The 22,598-nt window shown below is 43.9% G+C and overlaps 1 protein-coding gene across 1 annotated transcript in view; it reads right to left on the reverse strand.

Annotated features, from left to right (window-relative positions):
- LOC8038693 (thrombospondin type-1 domain-containing protein 7A) overlaps positions 1–22,598 on the reverse strand; it is a 287,547-nt gene that overhangs the window by 218,426 nt on the left and 46,523 nt on the right. Inside the window, exon 2 of the mRNA XM_042294639.1 lies at positions 8,353–8,547. Within this exon, the coding sequence (XP_042150573.1) occupies positions 8,353–8,547 (195 nt within the window). The remainder of the gene's footprint in view (positions 1–8,352; positions 8,548–22,598) is intronic.

The raw sequence follows: 22,598 nt of genomic DNA on the forward strand, positions 1-22,598 counted from the left end.
ACAATACCGCATTCCCAAAGGACAGTCCTGGCACTGACTCCCTTCCACACACCCTAACGACTTCATATCTATTATAGTTCCCGAGTGCTCTGTGTTTTATAATAGCTAAATCTCGTTTCTCTTTCTTCATTACAATATCTTCTTGTTCTTCTAGACGCATAATTCCCTCACTTAACCATACTTTCATGTATTTGTACGTTTCTACGCGTTCTATCATTGTGTCCTGTATCTCCAGGGGTTACCCTTTCTCGTCATTAAAAACTATTATACCTCACTTGTCTCTAGTGAATTTTAGGCCTAAACTGTCCCCTTTTCTGTTGGAAATCCTAATCAGTTTCTGTATTGTCTCACGACTTTCGGCTAGGAGTACAATGTCTTATGTATACATTAACCCTGGCAATATTTGATTTACTTTATGTCCTTCCTCCATGTAAATCAGGTTACTTGTTTATATGGCGTGTTTATATTGTTGTCTATCGACGCTAATAAGATTTTTTTTTAATTTATTAGATTGAAAGCGTAGTATGTCATGACCTGTTGTGGAGCGTATATCAAAATTATTGTCATCGTATACGAATGCTGAAAGAAATCGCTTTGGGGTAAATATTTGGGACGAATAATAGTGATCCACTCAACAAAATTATGATAATGGCAGGCAACCAAAGTTCATGAAAAGACTTGCGTCTGCTTGCCAATTCTGCACAGCACGGCTTCCGCAAATTTTACTAATGTAAAACCCAACTTCATACTTTCTCTCATCACCTTCACGTCACCCTGGACCGTGGTTTCAGGACTGATTGCATATTTCTAGATTTTTCTAAAGCTTTCAACAAGGTCCCTCACGTGCTGTTTCTTCATTAACTTCGTAACCTAAACATAGATTATAATGTACTCGCTTGGATAAAATGGTTTCTAACAAACGGCACCCCATTTGTTCAGGCTGCCGGAACCAGTTCATTACACTCGCACGGTAGCTCCGGTGTCCCACAGGGTTTCGTACTAGGCACAACCATTTAATTGTTTTATTAACAAGATTCCTTCACGTGTCTCCTCTTTCTTAAGCCTTTATGCTGACGATTGTTATTTAGAAATAAATTTTTTCAACGATTACGACACCTCCGTCGTTAAAAATCACATTAATAATGTCACTCATTGGCGTGCAGATTGGCTCATGGAACGTAACACTTCTAAATGCAGAATTATGAAAGTTCCCCGTCAAAATAACACCTGTTTTTCCTAGTACATCAATAATTCAATTCTGCTTCTCGTTTAATTTTATAAATATATTGGTGTTCATCTCGCGAATAACCTTTCCTGAAATATTCATATTGATTATTCCACTAAAAGCGGTAATCAATTACTATACAATAGTAAGGGTGCAGGCGAGCTGGTGGATGTTAACCATGTTGAATATACCTGAGGCTGGTGTAGAAAAACATAAAAGTCGAAGAAACAGAACGGGACAGGACGATGTCTCAAACTCAGCTCCCTGAGAGCTGAGTTTGAGACGTCGTCCTGTCCCGTTCTGTTTCTTCGACTTTTATGTTTTTCTACCCCAGTCTCAGGTATATTCAACATGATCAATTACTAGGCTATTTAAAAATAAACTTTTCGCTAACTCTTGTATGTCTAACGCTTATTTTATGTAAAGCTTTAGTTCGGTCTAAATTGGAATGCGCTGCCTTTATCTAAGACACCGGTATCACTCCGGCATCTGCTGCTGAGGCCATCCAAAATCGTTCTGCTCGTTTCATTCCCTCAAACTATCATCCCACAGCTAGCGCCACCTCTATGAAAGCATCTCTATCCTTTTCTAACCTCTTTGTTCATAGAAAACTATCTCGTTTAAGTCCTTTTCACAAAATGTATCACTCTGATTCCACACATCGTGAAATATTATTTGGAAAACCATCTTGCACATCATCACGAACAAGTCACCAATTAAAGATAGGCATCCCCCATAGTCAGATTGTTTTCATTTAATGCATATTTTCTTCCTCGAACCTTAATAGGTTGGAAGCACCTTCCCGCGCCCCTAGTCTCAATAACTGATCCTGCTAACTTTAAAATTTTGATTACTATTTCTTTGTTTCTTAGCAATTGTTCTTCTTTTTGCCTTGTTCGTTGATACAATAAATGACCAGGCGAATTTTTTCGGTCGCGCACCAGTCACCTAGCAGTGTTTGGAGATTTGGGTTTGGCCTCTGTCACTCTTGTTCCCCTACTCCAGGGATTATTTTCATCATTCTTGTCCAGCTCACGTGCACCTTTGCATTAATTGAATTATCAAAACTCATATATGTTTGTGTTAAAACTCATTCTTCTCAGTAATGCTTCCAGGCCCAGCAAAAAAAAAAGAAAATAAATTAAATAAAATTTTCAAACAAACAGAGTATCGATACATGGTAATAAAACCCGAGACTCAGGAACACAGAAGAGGACGAACACAACACAACGTCTCAAAGACAGCTGAACGTTTATTTTTCAGACACTCGTTTAAAAAGGCGAGCCCCCCCGGGTGCCCCCCCCCTACGTCCACAGTCCCGAAGGTCAAGCCGCTTCCTCCCGTCCAGTCCACGTCAGCAGCCCTTCTCGCACACACAGCCAGCCACATGCCCTAGGCGCCACAGAGTCGAATAGAACGTCCACGCAGTTGACTTCTCACCCTCCACTGTCACCATTGCTAATCCCCCACTCCCTCGCAACGCTTCCTTGCCCCCCGCCGACGAATGACGAATAAACGAGTGTCTGAAAAATAAACGTTCAGCTGTGTTTGAGACGTTGTGTTGTGTTCGTCCTCTTCTGTGTTGCTGAGTATCGGGTTTTATTACCAGGAATCATCACCAGCTCGCTTGTTTTTTAAGTATTATTTCAGTTATCGATACATTACTCGTGGAGTACCGCGTTAGGTCAGTTATCTAACGTGATAAAAATCACACGTAACTCAAGGAGCCTTTTGGTTAATTAGTTCTACCTTATATAATATCCTCTTTCATAAATTGTATGTAGATTGCGAGGACTAAAAAGGCTAAAAATAATCAGTTGCCGTTTGCTAAATCGCTTCATTATGTCCGTATACCACCTTCGTCCTCACTTCGCCTTAAGTGATTGTACCATAAAGGATTAGCAAATAGTTCGACCGTTCATTCACTTGAGGTTACTGAAGAGTCCACACAATTTAAGATATTCGGTGTGTCTACATTCCCTCAAAGAACTTGGGAGAGCCAATCGGAGGAAGCACGACGAATGACCAGTGCAGAAATGTGTTCATACCTGAATGAACAGTTTGAGCTCTGACACTGAGGATGACGTTCCACGTACTTGCCTCAAGTTCAGTAACACAGCGCCGGACTTTCTTTTAAAAATAAGCGTATTTTCAGCCTCTTTATTCACCCAGCTCCTTCGCTATAGATTACAGTTATTGAACCTCCCAATGCTTTGAACGGGAGTAGAAGCGCCTGATTTTATAGAGAGTAATTACTTAAAGTGGATGCGCCACAATATTGGGCTCAAATATTCCTTACTTTAGACAAGTACACTGGAACTAGTGTTACCCAAACATACTTGCACGCAACGCTACTGACATTAGAGCATCTTTGTTATGGTGCAATTTAAAGGACAAAAGAGGTCTATTCATTTTAGATTTTGTTTTTGAAATCTTGACATATTGGCGTAATCACTGGGATGACCCCTGGTGAAAATGACCAAATGCAGCTCATGGACTGAATAAACACTCGACTCTGGCTGATGGCAATCAGAGCCTCCGCCAACATTCGCGGAGTGTCTCATGTACTATTGCTGCGGTCGGGAAAATTTCCGAACGAAAATAGCGACTGTTCACCGAATTCTGTCAAATTTAAGCGCGAGACTGAAATGAACATCAGCTACATATAATCGACACCAGATCACGGGGTCACTTGATCTGACTGAGGTTAAAGGGGTGAAGGCTACCAATTTTTCAATAACTATTTTTTTTGTGAGGTTTCTATGGCGTAAAACAAAAGCTAACGAGTGCGTCATAGGTTATGTACGTCAAGGCATAATAGTGATAATTACCTACTGAATGTACAAAAATTGTTGCACTGCTTCCTTTACATCCTAGTCAAATGAAAACATTGTATTTGATCTAGGTTGCACAAAATGTTTTTCAATATCGTTGTTTCATATCGCCATATTTTATTATTTAAATATAATGCAATCAAAATTGTGAAATTTAAGAACCTAATGTTTATAAGTGTTTGCGGCAGTTGTTGTTAATTTACTACGTAGCAGTCCAGATTTCCTACACCGCAAAGAGCGTTCCCAAAAATGTCTATCATTTTTAACATTTTTACAGCAATTTATGAAGGAATATATTTTGTGCAGCATTATTGACGCGATTTTTTTTTGGTTTTCGTTTGACATTGACACTTTTCCTACGATATCTTAACTACAATCTTGCTTTTGTACATTTTTTTTAAGTTTTAGATGAAGAAAAACATTTAGACGCGGCTACATTAATGTTTTCCTTCTCTGTTAGCCTTGCTGGCTAAGAGGCGAAATGGAGGTTATGTATCCTCAAGTAGCCGGTTGAAAACCCTGTCAAAATGCGGTCAAGACGCGGTGTTAGAAAACAAAAATATTTGGTTGACTGTTAGAAAGTTTTATGTTGTCACTATTATTCTTAATACCTTCGTTGAGGTGTGCCAGATACCTTCCTTTGTTTGGTAAGCAAGCCCAGAGTATTTTTTTCTTTATTTTCCTCACTTTAGCATATATCTTTCTTACTCTCGTTGCTTTTAGTTTTCTTCTCACTCGTTTTTTTTACCCCCTTTTTATTCATTATTTTCGCTTCCAGCTTTTAAGCGCTCCGTCCACATCGTCCTCTCTCCATTCATATTATTTATACCTAACCCTATGTCATCCTCGTCTATTCCTTTTTTTTCATCAATCTTTATTTCTCAATTCCTGTCCGTCTTTTCATTTTTTTTTTCTTGCCGTTCTTTCCTTTCTTCCGTGAAACATTTTCTTCGTTATCAGTTGTTTGCTTCTCAGGCGTGTCCCTTGCGAGCCTTGTCAAGTCAATTTCGTTACCTGCAAAACTGTCCGACTCCCTAACTCCTGTTCCTCATCATCCCGCACCGACAGTCAGCCAGCTCATCAATCCCCTCTTTGACCAACAAAGCCGGCTCCCTCAGAAAACAACAACACAACATGTCCACTTTGTTGGCGCAATGCCGCACGGTTCCTTCCCCATTAAGCTGACACTGGAGTGGTCGCTACGAGCCAAGATGTACGAATCGCCGTTCCAGCCTCGAACCTCGTGACGTCCGCTCGCTGCTAGCCCTCACACAAAGAGCGAGATGACTTTAAGCTAGCACCACGGTTCACTGGCTCTGGGATAACGTAGCCTCCGCTACGCTGTCATCTTAGGTCCGAAGTGAGTAGAGGAGGAGCTTCAAAAGATATAGCGAAACAGCAGAGGTGCCTCACGCCAAAACGTAAATGCCGGCGCCTTGTTACTGTCCTTTGGAGATGGGAAGACCACGGCGCCTTCCGATAACAACGCGGCGGACGCCAGATCAGGCCGACAACAAACAAATTTCTCGAGGGACCCAGGCTGGCCTCGCGAGCGAGGAAAAAGGGGCTTTCCCTTTGACCGCATCAATTGCCTCTTAGGCCCTTTCGTGCCTCCCGCTCCCTGCGTGGGGCTTCTGTTCCTGGCGAACGGTGCTCAATAAGTAGACGGGAAACAACGTGTAGACCCGTTCAGTCAGAGCCAAACAACGTGTTTGTGATGATTGGGTTATTTTACGCGCCAAGCCGCGCTGAGGATTGGAAGCTACCGTTGCTATTCGATTCTTGCGGGAATTCCCTGTGTCAGCACGTTTTATTTTTCTACAAAGCGAGTAAAGTGCGTATTTTTTTGAAAAAATAGAGATGCTTTTATAAAGAAGTTTTCGTATGTTTGCAACGGTTGTTCGAAACTAACTCAGGTGCCCGAGATAAGCCGCATACATGTTGCGAGTTCGGGAAGTTAGCGAAAACACGAGACTTTTATGCTAGATAAAACAAGTTGATAAGCACTCCGAGTTAACCATCATATTGTTGAAGTGCTGGCAAACAAACTTTATTATAGGTTTTGTTGTTTTGAAGTTGTCCACGAACACCCAAAGTTGAAATTAGCCTGCAACTTACACATTTATGATGCTTTACTGCCCAAACTCTTAGAAGTTTTGATATATAAACCACACCGCAAGGCTCTGAGAACATTAATCGTAGGCCTTAGTTCAATTTTATTAAATGAAAGCCAGTGATTGGACTTCCGAGTTCATCCTGATGCGGTATGCCACCAGGGACTTCTGGAGGTGAATCACTGCAATACACCCCGAATATAACTGAGTACAATATAATATTAAATATCTAGCCGTTTTTATTTGGTGGTGTATTTGTAAAAAGCACTCCATGCAATCCTTTGCGCCAACTATTGAGACGTGGGAATTTACGAGAGCTAACTATTCTTACAAATTATTCTTACATTCAAATGGCTCAGTAAAAGGTACGGTGTTTATCGCGCAGTCTAAGCAAGTGGCTGTGCGACTAAAAAAAGAAGCTGCTAGGGGTGTTCATTACTGAGTGCTTTAGCGTGAAGAAATAAAAAAAAAACGTAATATCGCTTACACCTTTTCATGCAACAAAACAAGCTCTTATTATTCTCGTTTAATCTCAAAGTATGCATTCAGAGAGTCAAAGATTGAAATCAACGAAAGAAGAAAACTATTTGCCATAATTATGAAAAACCCCGAGCGTAGAGTAAGGTCCCTGGACAACAGGCAGCGACAAGTCCACATCCCCCGCCCTCCTCGCCTCACTCCCGTCGTCTGCTAGCGCGCGGTCCACCATGCCCTTCGTAACTTGCCCACCATGGTTGTGTTTAAAACCTTCAGAGTTACTCCCGCGGTTCATGTCACGTGAGAATCCAGATAAAACAAGGCTGGACGCGGATAGGTTTTAAAATTCCAAGGTACTAAACCGTTACCCAAGAGTGAGGTCGAGTCAAATCCGCCATGTTCTTCCTAACCGGAGACGGAACGCGGGCATGAACCAATGGCAGAGCGCGTCGGCACATTGATCGCTGTCGCTACTTAGCGAAGCGTTAATCGAGAGACTTTAGGTAAAATAATGGATAGGACAAACACAAGGTGGCAACCCAGAAAAAACATTTCCGGGCAGCGAACAGTCCACTATTGCGATGAACATAATGTTTCGTGTGATCACGCATTTTCCGAGCCTCCTTTTATGTGGCAGTGACTTCAGTAGGTGGCAGGATGCGAAACGGCACATAGGTCTTGGAAGCTGTGCCACCTTCAGCGCGAGCTGCTTAGCTTCACTAGCAGTTTGGTGTATCGTGACCCTCAAGGGTGGCGGTGCCGTCGATGCACGTCGGAAGACAAAAAGCCTCCAAAACAGACGCCCGGTCGTTATCATTCTGTCAGTGACTGGCGTACTATAGGAAAAGTAGACTAGTCGAATTTTTTGGAGCGTAAGCCTACAGTGGAGTGACAGTTACACCATAAGTTTGCAGTTTTGCGCCTGTAAAGTGTTGACGTGAATTGCTCTCTACTGCCCCTTTAAAACAATATCAAAAGCACGAAAGTAGTATCTACAAAAATATTTCGCCACGAACACCCTGCAGCTAGAGCCCAAAATTCGCTAATCACTGCAACCTACAGGGTGCGTGCAGCGAAGCACGAGGCACTCAAAGCGGACCTTCTCCGAACTGCCACCTCCGCAGAAACAATGACTAAGCAAAATGCCATGACCGCTTGTACCTGCACAGATTTTGTTTTTCGACGAAACCGAACAGCATCACATAAAAAATATAAAGTGGTAGATTTCATTAAAACAATTAGAAAAATACTTTGTCCCGTTTATATGTATTCCAAAACTACAGTGCCTGGAGCGTCTTCGACTGGGGTGTTCTATCTGAAGTGGTCCTCAAGTAACAACCAATTATGTCACAGCATCCGGCATGTCATGTTGTCGTATACGTCGCGATCCTGCGCATTGATCGTATAAGTTTCGGTTAAAGGGGCGAGAGAGCGCAAGAGTCAGTGTCGCAACGTCCCGCCTCGTGGCTTCAGAAGCTTCAGTGAACTACCCAGCTGGGGAGCGGCCTACAGTAGAGCGGGCGTCTGCCGTGATCACCTCCGCTGCCATGCTACCGTTAGGATCGCAGCAGGCAACGGCAGACACATCTGTGACGTCATCGTATGAGGATATCGATGAACCACTTTTGAAGACGCTGTCAAAATCAAAGACGCGTTCCAGACACCCCAATGGAGACTGCGGCGGCGGGACGGCGAGCCTCACCGGCGACCCATCGGTGTCCGCGGTGCTTGGCGCGCTGCCTGAGGCCGTGGCAGGGGTCATTGCGGTCGAGCAGCACGATGGCGAGCAGCAGCAGCGCCCTGCCCAGGCTGCGCGGGACGCTCCGGAAGGCCAAACGGGAGCCCCTCTCCATGCCCCCGGAACATGGAGCACCGAGGGCCGGTCCACGGTCCCGGGCTGCGCCAAGAGCCAGAGAGAAGTCAAACTGAGTATCATAATCAACATCATTCTAATCATCATCATTGTCATCATCATAATCGTCATTATCGTCCTTATCGTCGACATCAGTTCCACCATCAACGTCAGTATCGCGCAATTTCACTACACACGAAAGTTAGCGCAAAACTGAAAGGAGAGAGGTGGATTATGGCAGACGGTTTTAGGTCAGGTGTGCGAATTACCAGATGTTACAAAAAAAGGTAGCCAATAATAGAATTCATTCATTCATCCTCACTTTCTGTTTATTTTGTGTCCTTTGCCACTTTGTTTACTCCCGCTTTACGGCGGGAGCAAACACGAAAGCAGAATGGCGGAATATCGTAAGCGCTGACATCGGTAATCACGAGAGAAAGAACGAGAAAAAGAGCAATAGCAGAACAGAAAAAAACTAGACGATAGGTAGGGCATGTTTGTTTGGCTGCGATGCGTTCAAATTGTGAGAGTTGTCAACTTTATTTATTTTACTACAGTGTGTGAGGCCGAAGGTTCTCTGCAAATTAAGCTAGAAAAGAACAGCTTACAGACCTTACGGGTGATGGTTTGCTGCTTATTTGTCTATATTAAGGCGTTGCCAGCGATATGAGCCCATTGGAACCACACACTAGAGCCACCGACGTCTGCGGAAAGAAGGACGATAAATGCCACTTCCGCGGCTGACCGGAAGCGCTTACGCGTGTGCACTCGCAGGAAAGTAAGCTCATCTACGCCAACTATTGTAATCGATTAACCAGTTAAATAATTGAGAATAGCGATCGTCGTCCCAGTTGGCATGTGGGGTTTCGCAGGGGACTGGCGTATGTTTTGCCGTTGTAAGTGCATACCGTATTTACCTCACTAAAGTCCTAAAATTATAGACGTCTAAATGTTGAAATGTTACGTGGTGTTGTATATTTGCAGGTGCCGTCTACACAACAATTTGTTTTTCGAGATGGCTTATTCTGACTAGACATGACGGATGTTCTGAATAAGAAAGCATGTAATGACGTTTTATGTAAGAAACAAGTTTTCTTGTAAGCTAAGGAAGCAAATATTTATCAATGTGTACTGTGTATGAACTTTTTTTACGTGCGCACTATGCGCCAGATGCAGAATATGTAAAAAATCTTTTGTTTACCCTTAAATTTTACTTTGCGGTCTATACACCTGGTGCGGGTGCACACGGCGTCCAAAAAATACGGTACACCAAAAAGTCTAGACCCTTTACATCCCCCCAACACCTCCCCCAGACAATAAATAAATAAATAATAATTGGCAGAGACGATTGCAGAAATTTACACATGGTGGATGAAGGGGCTAAAAATACACTAAAAAGCGGAGAAGGTTCAGGCGAGCTGGTGAACCACGGAGGTATACAGTGAACGTTCAACATATTGAACACCCGAGGCTAGGAACAAAAAGTGGACAAAACACACACATATAGAGGTCCGAGACAGACCTCTGTGTACTATGGTTTTGTCCACGTTCCTTTCTATGGTCTCGGGTGGTCAAGAGGCCGATATATCTTTAAACTTAAACAAAAAACGCCTACGCCGTTGCACTGAACATGACGTTCGCTCCAAGTTCAAAAATGATTTACACTTGTGATTTGGGCTCAACATTTGGAATGAAAACACAGTCAGGTTTTTATAGGCTCTACTTTTAGGTAGAACATAATTAAATTGTCTATTGTCTGCGTCGTCTATTACTGCATAGGACCGACGTTGAACTATGCGCACATATGTCTCGTTTTATAGTGTTAGTTCTTGTTATGGTCACTCCCTTCTTCAACCCCGATGCCCCTTTGGGTACCTGCATAAATACAAATGTTTCTGCATATACATATCTAAGGTTTGTATTAATGTATTTTCCGGAGTAATCTCCACGAACTTTACATATTTGAAATTTAAAATTTTTGCAAAGTGCGGACTATCTGCAGGTGCGAATTATACGAGGTTTGTTTTTCACGATGCTTCGTGTTTTGATAAAGCAATCTTTATTCGGAGCGTTCTGGGTAACGAGAGTTGATCTTCGTGCAGACTATGCACCGGGTGCGGACAACCTAAGCAAAGGCTTTTATTTTTTATCCCAAATTTGCCCCTGCGTTCTGTACACACCTCGTGTGGGCTATAGTGAAAATACGGTACAAGTTCTTTTATAAAGAAGATTATGTTATTCATGCTTGTTTAACAGGTACTTTTTCCGGAACCCCGGTAGTTGCAAAAATATAACAAAAAACAAATTTTCCCTGAAATTGGAATAACGTATTCTCTTGTTCAGGTAAATTGTGTACGTAAGTAAAAAACTAGAAAAACACCGCCAAACTTTTGCTAAGTAACACAATAAAGATTAACCGATTACACCTTCATTTGTGTTAGCAAACATATCGAGTGAAAGGTTTTTTGTTTTTGTTTTTTCCCTGTGGAAAAGGGTTACAACGCTAAAGAAGCGCACGGACCATATTTCCGGAGCCTCGAATGAAGCGACGAAGAGAGAAAAGAAAACAACATCTTCAAGATAAAGACAAAGGGAAGGCATGAGATTTTCAAAAGAAAGCCGGTCCGACTAAGGTTCCGAAGCTTCTTTGAAGAATGCGCAAAGAGAATGTGTAAGCTCATATTCGGTTGCAGGGTAACAAAGGCCGGACAAGCTTCTCCCAGAAAGCCCTCCTCTCTTTCCATATCAGAAGAGCGAACACTGAAGAGCAGACGAACAGGAGGCATGAGAAGAATATTTAAACATTTGTAAATACAAACACAAAATACTTCTTCAAAAACTTAATTTCAGGAAAAATACTTAAATACTAGATACAAATAAAGCGAGCGTGTGCACGCTCGTTGCAGTTTTCATTTTCAAATACATTTTTTTTTTAAACTGACATCTCAAACTTAAATTTAACCCTAATTAAAAATATAAACATGCCCAAATAACGAGTATAGTTTATATATACTAGGAATCAAATGCTTAAAAAGAATGCTGCAACTCTAAAAACAAAACGAGTTTGTCATACCTTCATAGCTGGAGAAAACATAAGGTACGTATTGATTCATTGTACGATTAATTTAAAAGGCTGAGTTGATGCATCACATACGTTTCAAACAAAACGTCGGTAATTCGTCGTGTTCAAAAACATTCAATCACCCAATTAAAAGGGGAATAACTGTACTCATTTCATTAATTCCTCGTTTTACTTTTCATTTTTGCTTCAGTGCTTATTCTGCGTCTGTCGCAGCAAGTTCTATACTATTTTCATGCAAGTCCAATCGCGTAGAGTGCCCGCATTCGATTGTTAAGAGAAATACCTGAAATTCTGTATAGGGCTACATTTAAAATACTAGGTACTAGGCATTTAAATAGAGTTGACAAATGCATTCCCCAACATGTAATTAAATACGAAATATAAAATACTGACAGTATGTTAACTAAATATTTGAAACATTTGTGCTTGAAATACTGCGCATCGCTGCAACTCGCCACCTCTTCGGCGTTCGCTCTGCCAAAGAGGAAAGTATCTTTTTGCGGAAGAGCTTGTCGTGCTTCTCTTTACACGTAGAAATCCGTAGTGTTTTTCTAAGCAGATCCGCGTCAGCGGCTTTCTCCTGTCACTATCGCCGTAGGGTTACTGACATTAGCAGGAGGGGTAACATCGAATGAAAGCGCCGAATGAGGGGGTCGTATGTAATGTACGTTTGGTGTAACCCGACTATACAATCCAAACTGCCCAGCTTTGTGACCAGCGTACGTTACTAAGTCGCGATTCCTCGCGAGTGCTCGCCCGTGGAGCTCTGGCTAACCTCAGAAACGATTGAACACTCGATGTTGTGCAAGCATTCTTGATATCGCACCGCCTGGCTCTTATGAAAGAAACGCTTCGTTGCCAAAGGTTTCAATTTGGCAAACCTCAGTTCGGTTAAGGGAAGAAATCTAAATATTGTATTTATACCTCAAATCATGTATAGCGTGTGAGCGTCGACTTTCCCGCCCATCACTGCAATGCACGAATGACGAGGCTCTAACGTTCATACTTAAAAAGAAAAAGCGGCATGGGCTGAGGCATTCAGTACGAGGTTTTTTCATGACCAATGGCACAGTGCTTACTGATTTTGTTTTAGGCACGAACATTTTATCAGCCGAGTCCCTCGCAGAGCTTCCTTTGTAGACTTCAACGATTGGCCCTCCCATATGCTCTGCGAGAAAGTTGAGTCTATAGGATTTTGGGAGTGAAAATTAGACAAGGAGTTTTAAGTCGCCGAACGTACGACTACATCAGGTTTTGTTTAATATACCGACGCAGTTGTTAGACTGACGAGGTTTTCGGTGAACGTCCTCCTTAAATCTGAACGTAAAAGCCCGAAAATACAAGGTGAAGAAAAAAAGGACAACATCAACATTTCGAGGTTCTCACTGAGGTGGACCTTCTCGCTTCAAGATTCGGCGGTAACGTCAGCGAAAGCGTTTCCACCGACGACGTCGACCCGCTCCATTCGTGCCACGGAAAGAAACGCAGGAAGCCGAGGGGACACCAAAAACGGAACCGTGGCAGCGCCGCTTCGTTCGTATGCAGGGCGAGCCCCGACTCCGACGCGCACGCGATGACAGCGACAAAAGTAATGCTTCCCGTCAAAGGGCGTGTGCCTCTTAAAGCTTTCGCAAAATGTCTAAATCCGCCAGGGATTTGACGCTTGCTCTCGCTTCCGACGCTTATCTCGAGAGGCCTGTCCTGTTTTCTTTTTTTTTTTCCTTGAACCTTGTTTTACTCCTCTATTTGTTTATATTACTTTTTGCAGTTTCTGCTCTACCGGTGTGCGCGGAACGAAGAAGACAAAAAAAAAAAAACGTGCATTTTAAACTGCAGCCGTCGTTTTCGTCCCTCTGTATACGCGGGCAAGTCGGACGGAGCACGTTGAAGGCAGCAGAAATCAGTGCTGAATAATCTTAGCATCTTTATGCAGTCCCAGACTGCAGTGTGTCCCATGGAGGCGAATGTGCCGCTCCCTCAACCCTCTTTATTCCCTGCCGGCCGAAGCACGAACACACACACACACATTCGGCATTCTTCGCGTACATACGCGAGCGTGAACGGCAGCGTGCTTAGTACTTTACGACTACTTTCAACTTAAAACAAAACAAAGAGATGGACATACAAAGGACAAAGAAAGGACTTGACGTCTGAACTTTTCCAACGGAGTGTGATGCAAATGTGTCGCTTCCCGCGGGCTTTTCTGCGGCACGTGTACCAAAGGGAACCACCGCATTCCGCGTTGCCGTAGTTCCAGGTGGATCAATACTAGGTGCACCATAGTTGCCCGACGCGTGCAATCCTCTGGAGGCACTGTTTAGGCTGCATCGAGCATCTATTGCCTCGTTTACATGAAGGCAAAAGCAGCGCATCGAATTAAGAGGGAACCAATCACACGCGCACAGTCTCTCTCTGCTTCTTGTCCTTCTACCCAATAACAGCGCCACATCTCGATTCGACGCTACGGTCGCATTCATGCATCCGCATAGATGGGACACTTATTTCTTCCCCAATTTTTCTACGAGAAGAAAGAAAAATTCGAACAGTATTTACGCCGATAGAGGCTATTTAGATGAAGGTCACAGTCCGCTTTAAGCCCCGCCCAGAAATTAGTTGCCCCGCCTATTACTACTGGATTGGCTTGGATGCTCGGCCGAACTCGCTAACAAGCCTAGTGTCTCGCTTCCGCGGCGCCTATTACTACTGGATTGGCTTGGATGCTCGGCCGAACTCGCTAACAAGCCTAGTGTCTCGCTTCCGCGACATCCCCCAGTCAGTGACAAATGCGCCTCGTGCGCGTACAACTTTGACTCTTTTTCCTATCCACAATTTCCTTTTCAACGCTTACTACTACTACTACCGCGACATCCCGCTTATAGTTTCTGGTCTGACAAGAGATGCTAGTGGTGCGAGCGGACGCGTGGCAGCTTTCGACATCGTCTCCTATTTCACCATAATCTATTGTCGTCTGCCATGCCCCAAGGACGCGGACATGAACGCTCCCTGTCAGCATCCGTTTTCGCCTTCGTCCGTCTGCTATTCCGCCACCATCTAAAACATTTTACAGCGCTCGCAGTAGTCAACCATTAAAACGGCGTTCCAGCGTTCCATCATGCGCGAGCTACGGTGCACTACAAGAGTCTATCAGCGTCTGTCAATGTGCGGCAAAAAGCGGCCGAGAGGACCAAAAAAGCAACAAAATAGATAGGCTCTAAATTCAGCTTTGATGCTATTGTTGTTTTTCTCGCGTGGTATCCGCGAGCGAGGTGGGAGAGTTTAGACCTCAAAAGTTAAGTCGGCGCTAAGGCATTACGCGATGCGTGCATGACGCTTCGCATCGCGTAATGCCACAGGGCAGACTTTATTTTTAGGTCTAAACGGATATTCCGCCTCATAATTCGCTGAGCTGATTTCGTAGATGGCAGGGGTTGGCTATTTCAGTGTTTTGCTCATAAGTAGACTCGTAGGTATTTTTTAGAGTGTACGTAACAGTTAGTAGTTATACTCATGCACGCACGTCTACATTACCCTATTCTCTGAACTGTATAGTCCGAGGACCACACAAGTAGTTTTAAAGTTCTAATATTACGTGGCGCGTGCTGTCCAAAAATGCGAACTATACAATAATTTTGTTTTAGAGCGCAGCTCTTAGGCGCCCGTTTCCGACTTAAGCGGCGTCGCCGTCGCCGTCAGCGCAACCGCGCGTTGCATATGAGACGTTTCCCATAATGATGTCACACGTGACTTTACGTGTGACCTTACGTCGGCGAAATTTTCCTTTAAATTTGGCGGGGAGAATTCTTCCGTTAAATTTAGCAGGAAGCTTTCCCCACAAAATTTAGTGGAAACATTTCCCCGCCAAATTTAGCGGGAAAATTTACCCTCGTGACGTTAGGTGTGGCATCACGTGAAGTCACATGTGACTCTCCCCTCCGTATCCTTTCCTTCTCCTCCTCAAAAGCTTCTCTCTTATTCGGCATCACAGAAAATTCTAAATGTCCTTCTTTTTTTTTTTTTAAATATTGTTCTTTATGACAAGACGGATTTTTCGGAATGAGAGATTAAGGTAGAAATAATTTCCCTGTGGCTGAATCTGCTTTGTTTGCTAATAGAATAATAATTGCTTTACATTGTGTAAAAACAGTGAGTGCGCAGGCGAGCTGGTGGATGTTGATCATGATGTAGAAAACCCGAGACTGTAGTAAAAGCAGGGAAATGTCTCGAAGAAGAAAGACAGGGAAAAAGAACGTCTCAGTCACTCGATGGATACATTTTTTTCCCCTGTCTTTCTTCTTCAGCCATTTTTCCCTGCTTTTACATAGTGTGCCGTTTACAATATTTTTTTTATTTTTTGCGCGGATTTACACCAGGTTTGCACTATAGACGTCCTCGCAAAACATCATACCAGCGCTTACCTGACGTACCCTTGACGCGGTACATTTTTGGATTGCCTGCTGACACAGGTTATGCAACAGTCAAGGGTATGGGCGAAAAGGCTCAGGAATTGCATTAAGATGATCTGGCGGGCTAGGTCCATCATCATGATTATCTAGCCCGCCGGATCATCAAGTTGATTCGTCGGGCTAGTTGGTTGTCCATTCTTTTGATGGCTTCGTAACGGACGTAGTGCGTGAGTTAGTTCAGAGTGCTTCTTCTTCCCGTGTTACAATTTCCAATATCTACGATTGTCTGGCTATCAGCGCTTCGTCGTCATGTGCACAAATAATTTAATGAGCAGAACAACGATTGCGCAAAAATGTGCGATGAGCAGAAGAAGCTGCACCGCGAGTGACTGCAGTTCTCTTTAGCTTCACGCGTTCTACAAGAACCCCTATTTGTGAAGTCACTCGATTGCGTGCATAAATCCCAATGGCTTTGTAGCAGACTCATGGTCATGTTTACGCTCACAGCTACTTCGTCTACGCCAAAAGGACCGATTCCAACCCGGTGCAGGTACTCCGATTAAGTTATCACTGCAAAGCGCGCTATTGCTCCATGGCATGTGGAGGGTATGAAAATGTCTAAGTAGCATTACTCAAGATGCAGCTATCAAATGCCGAGAGGTTACCTGCATAGATCAGATTAAACTGCTCATATACACCTTCGTCGTGGAAACTCAATCAAAGCACCCCACCGTCGTCCTCCTTCTTTCGAGGAATCATGGGGATGACCTGTACTTACCGAGCTCGATTCAACCGGCCAAGTTCCGGTCAAGTTATTGTAGCCCACCATAGCCAAGTCTAGCCAAGAACCCCTGATACCAACACCGTTGCCTACCCATATAGCTGAGTAGCCAGAATCAGCCGTTATATCAAGCTTTAAGCCGCAAGACGGCGTCGTCGGCGCCCAAATTTTCAAGATGGCGGCGCCCTTAAAGAAAGGGGTCTTCACGGAAGGAACACGGAGTATGCCACGAGTTCAGACTCTTTAAGGATCTTTTTTTTTTTATTCATCCGCAGTTAGCTTTCGCGGGCTTTTTATCGTATGCTCACTATAGTACAGGAAATGCGGCACACGCTTAAGAATGCTTCTTAGTAAGCCTTGAATACACCGAATACCACATTTTTCTTCTTTACCCTTCCCTCAAACTTTCGCTTTTTCTACTTTGAACTTGCCTGGGGCTATCTGACCGTCGTTTTTACTTTGCGCCCTGACTAATTAGTTCGGGTGACAAAATAACAACGTCCACAAAAGAACAAAAACAAAAAAACGAAGCAGGGAAAGTTGAAGTGTGCTCGTCGCAACTTTCGCATCGAGGAGCCTCGGCAGTAGTGCTAGCTCATCAAGGACCGTCGCGCAGCGCAAGCAAAAGACGAGGCTCGAGCCGGATGCAAAGCGAAGAACGATCAATACCCGGTCTCACTGACGCGTGGAACTGGGCGTATAGGCTGCAAAATACAGCGCGGTTTACTCGCGAGACTCCAGCTCCGTCGCGCCTTCTGACTGCGTAGTTTATTAGAAGGTGTATGCTTGGAGATCTTGCGAAAGTTTGATGGCAACTGAGACAAAAGCCTTGCAATTAGATTTCGCTGCGTCCTGTTTCACGCAAAGGACCCGCTAGAGCCAATCGTTGCGATCCACCGAGGACGTAGGAAAATGAGGATGTTCACAATATGTTTAGGCCTAAACATATACAGGGTGTCACAAAAGAAAATTTACACGGTCTTTTTTACCGCAAAGATAAACTATGCATCGCCGAACGCTCATTCTCCGCCCAAAGGTAGCGCTAGAGGTCACAACCAGATGCCGAAGTTTCAGCTCGACCCGATAACTTAATCAAACGTTAGAATTGATTTTCTGAAAAGTTCAATGGGAAAATGGAGCCCATTTTTGCCCGTCTTTGGTTTCTGGTGCCCATAGAACCCCATGTATTCGAAAACTCCGTCGGCCGCCATTTTCCCATTGAAATTTTTAGAAAATCACTTATAACTTTTGAATAAGTTATCGGATCGGGCTGAAATTTTGGCAGCTGGTTGTGACCTCTAGCGCTACCTTTGGGCGGAGAGTGAGCGTTCGGCGATGCCTAGTTTATTTTTTCGGTAAAAAAGACCGTGTAAATTTTCTTTTGTGACACCCTGTAGTTGGCGCTCTGACCTTCTGCATGACATTTTATGCGCTTACGTCATAATCGGTGTGCAAACGCGGGCCGTCAAGTTTTTTTTTTTTTTTTTTTTTTGGTCTTTGGGTCGAAACATAACTTCGTGACGTGTCGTTCGCTAAGCTATCTTGGTACATTGCAACGATTGCACTCTAAAAAAATGTATGTGCGTCTACTTTCACGCACAACACTCGGAGAACCAATCGGCGCAACTTACGGAGGCAGCTCAGCAAATGACGATGCCGAAACATATGTTTAGACCAAAAAACGCATTCGGAGTAGTGACATTGAGCAATGCAAAACGTCAGGCTTGCATTGCTTAATGTCACAACTCAGTCTGCGTTTTTTTGGTCTAAACAAATGTTTTGGGCATCGCCATTCGCTGAGTTGCCTCCGTAAGTTGCGCCGATTGGTTCTCCGAGTGTTGTGCGGGAAAGCAGACGCAGATAATTTTTTTTAAAGTGTGCCCCTTTCAAGTGGTTCTCTGGAAAATAGATGCACTGGATTTCTTTCAGCCGAGCTCTCGTTCTTTCACGTCTAATTAAGTTTTTCATTTCAGCTGTTAGATCTTGCACGTCCGTAATTCGTTTCGCTTGAAGCCCGACGTCCCTGACTGACGCCGCGATCTGATAAAGCCGATCAAGTAAAAGTACATCGTCACGGCACTCGTGGTCTTAGTGCCTTTGCTATCAGCGGCGAGACCAATCACGCACAGTAAGAGTACCGCGATTCCGCGCTTTTCTTTTTTGTGTGGGTCCGTGATTGGTTTAGTGAGTGATAGCAAGCACACGAAAACGGCGAATGCAATGACGATGCACTTTTGGCGCTGCTTGGTTGGTTCTATTGAATTGTAGCGTCGGCTGCGCACGGTCCAAAGCCAAACGGCAACAGAGGCTATTGGTGCATTCTGCGGAGCAAGGTCACTTCAGTTTAATGTGGCCGAAAAAATAGACATCTTATAAACCCTAAAATGGGTAACAATAAAAAAAAAAAAAAAACGAACGAAGGCAGCAACAATTTTGACATTTTGTTGTTTTGTTCGTATTTTGTATTGTTCCCCATCTCAGGGTGTGCAAGATATCGATTCATTACCAGCTCGCCTGCACACTATCACTGCTCGCAAGAAATAGGTTTGTTTCGTCCACGACTTGAGTCTCCGCTGCGAATTATTAAGCGTGTCGTAGATATGTGCTCCGTCATCACCCTATCAACGATGTCCGTGTGTAAACGGTTCGACAGAGGACAGGAAGAAACAGGTACAGCTATGCAATAAAAGGGCTGGAAAAATGTCGAGTTCCTTCAAATGCTTCGACATTAAAATTTTAATGAGACTCGCAATGTGCCACTGAACATACCGGGAGCACAGGAAGCTTCGTGGTTGATGTGACAGCGCTGCGGCCGCCTTCTTGTACGATCGTACTCGACCCCCGCGTCAGGCACAGCAATTGCTTCCACGCGTCCTCCGGAGGTGAACGTACTTGCTGTTTATTTTATATAAATTCCAATATGTGGTTTTATGTGTAGTATACTGTTTATTGCGCAGTGCCGTCTTTTATTTCCCACGTTAATTAGTTTTTGTTGTTAAAAAAATACGAAAAAATTCATTCTACAAACGATTTGCGCGTTACTTCTTCCCTGCAAGCTTATAAATGACGAGTAAGTCATCGTAACCACTAAAATGATTCAAATAAATTATACGCTTTAGCAGATATGTTCACTACTCGGCTGCATTGGGCGTGTCTTCACGCATTGCAGCAGCGATGGAAATCGGTCATCGCCACAAATCGGGCTCACACGCATGTGAGCCGTCCGATCTCCTTGAGGTGAAGCATCACAATACACCAACTCATGTTTACAAACAAACCGGAGCGCCCGAAGCGCCCCTCGCGGAAGCCACCGGCGCCGCGCATGCGCGATGGGGGTGGGGGCAAGAAGCTCGCCGTCGCCCATAAACAAACCAGTAGAGTGCGATGTTGCCGGCGTCGGTGTGAGTCCCCGCGCTCTTTTTGGCGTTGAAATTGTTGATTCTACGTCCTCTTAACGATGCCTGACTACTTGAGCGGCGTCAGCGAAATTACCGAGGCTCGTTACACCGCAAAATTTCGCAAAACTTCGCGTGAATCATCTGACATGCGGCGATTCATTCCACGTGGACGCCGCAGAATGTACGCTAAAGCCTGATTCACATGATGAGATTTCGCTCGGAATTTTCAGTAGCGACGTCGCTCGGACTGCAAAAGCGTGAACCGTAGCTGAGATGTCGATGTCGATACTGAAAATCGCAAGCAGAATCTAACCAAGTGAATCAGGTACAACAAGTCGGTGATGGCCACTGGTAACAATGATCAACATCTCCTTGTATCTACTGCTTACGTCCAGCCCGCTTACCAAAATTCCAACTTAAGTCTTTTAAGGCCTGCACTTACTTCTTATCGCAAGTACCAGGCCCACGTTTGTTCTACAATCCGGTGTCCTCTAAAAGAGCAGACGACAAGCAGAAACATTTGAAAGAGCAGACGACAGTTCGAACGATCAGGCGGCCGTTTGAACTTGAAGACGCACTGAACGTAGTCCGCAGGTGGTCCGTGCAACTTGACGATTTTCCGGCGCTCATTTTGGAACAAAACAAATAAATTTGATGACCAGAAGTATCCGTGAGTTCCACCCAAAATGCTTCCCGCCCAAGCAATCGTGGTCCGACGGCGTCTGGTTTTCGCTTTTCACGGCACATATCCGCGTTCTCGGACGAACCGAGCGCATGAAAACGGACCTTCAAATCTTTCTCGACACTTTTGGTACAGCCCCAGTCGCAGCATTTTGACGAGAAGGCAGGTTCTTGTTTGGTTTCTTTCAAAACAACGCAGGAATACACGCCTCACATGGGCACTTCCGCCCACAGCCCCGGACCGGAAGTGCGTCCGACGCACCACCACCGCGGCGTGACGTAACAAATATGAGTTCGTGTATACACACCAAAAATCAATTTTTCTTCAATGTGTGACTTTTCATGAAAATGCAGCAAACAAGCAGCGTTATTCGTAGCATATTTCAGTTGCAAAGGCATTCGACGCTTCTCTTTTATAACCATGACTGGTTCAACTTACGAAGGCGGAATGATAGATATGCTTATGTGCATCAAGTGCATGACATTGCTGTATTCATGCAAGAACATATTTTATTGTACTGTAATTTTTACGAGTAAATTAGTGAAAAATATTTATCATAAATATCATTCGACTGCCTATTCCAGGTTGGTTTGGCAAAATATGCACCTTTACAAATGTACGCCCCATGAGGGATCTATTAGAAGAAAAATTGACTTTAAAGTCTTTAATGTAAAAGCGTATTTCTTCAGTTTCTTTCTTTTTTAGTGCCCGGAGGGACTGAGAAATTTAATATAAAGTTTCATTTTCATAAATATTTAAAAATTATTTTTGGTTTTGTAAAAAAACTATATAAAACAATAAAAACCAATTGTTCTTTTTTTTGTCGGTTCCAAAAATATTTGTTTAACTGCACTTTTTTAGCTGCTCAGACCCATCAAGAGCTTTCCCCATGTTTCAAGCTTTCCCCATTTTTAAGCTGGCACACTGCCAGCTTAAAATTTTTAAAGCCATATGTGCACAAAAACATTTCCGCTGTGCTCACGAGGTAAAGCTGGGGCCGACAGAGCCGGAACAGCGCCAACAGCGATCTTTATAACGATTTCGCTAAAAGAGGGCTTGGTTTCCCCGACTCCCCTAATCTTAAAATTGCGTTCCTAAAATTCGATCGGGACCGCCGTGACCGCCTTCAACAAAAGCAGCTTCGAATTCCTCGAAAAAAGGATCGGCGAAAGGTTTACTATACTTCCCGGCCCGTACCCCGAAAACTCGTTTTCGCTGACAACAAAAGGATTCATTTTTATCGCTCTGTCAGGCGCTGAGACCAAATGCTCCGCAGAGAGTCAGCTCTAGTACGCGACTCCCAAAACAAGTGTTAACAAAATGAACAAAAAAAACAACGGCAAAAACAATACTCCGTTCTGTTATCAACGGTGAAGCGAAGAAATCGCGGAACCAACACTGAAAGAACCCTAAGCGAGAGCTCTCTATTCATTGAAAAAAATAAAAAAAGGACCACGCAGCACAGACGTATAGTGAAAAAGAGGGCAAAAACATAAAAAAAACAATTAAAATCACGTTTACAAATGTGCTTAGAAGCGATTTGTAGCGAGCTTTCCTGTCAAAGGTACATCGTGTCCATCGAAAGGTTGCCTGCTGCAGTGCTGCCTCTGCCACAGTCTGCCGTTTCTGTTTGGTAGTGAGTTGCTTCGCTAAATCACTTTATAACTCCACCTGCGCGTGTACTGTGTCTCTGGAGACCGATGCCTCGAGCCGAAGTTTAGTATCGAGTCAGCAAAGAACGCTACATTTC

The sequence above is a fragment of the Ixodes scapularis genome, unplaced genomic scaffold (assembly GCF_016920785.2).
Source record: "Ixodes scapularis isolate PalLabHiFi unplaced genomic scaffold, ASM1692078v2 PGA_scaffold0__279_contigs__length_252992795, whole genome shotgun sequence".
Taxonomy (NCBI): Eukaryota; Metazoa; Arthropoda; class Arachnida; order Ixodida; family Ixodidae; genus Ixodes; species Ixodes scapularis.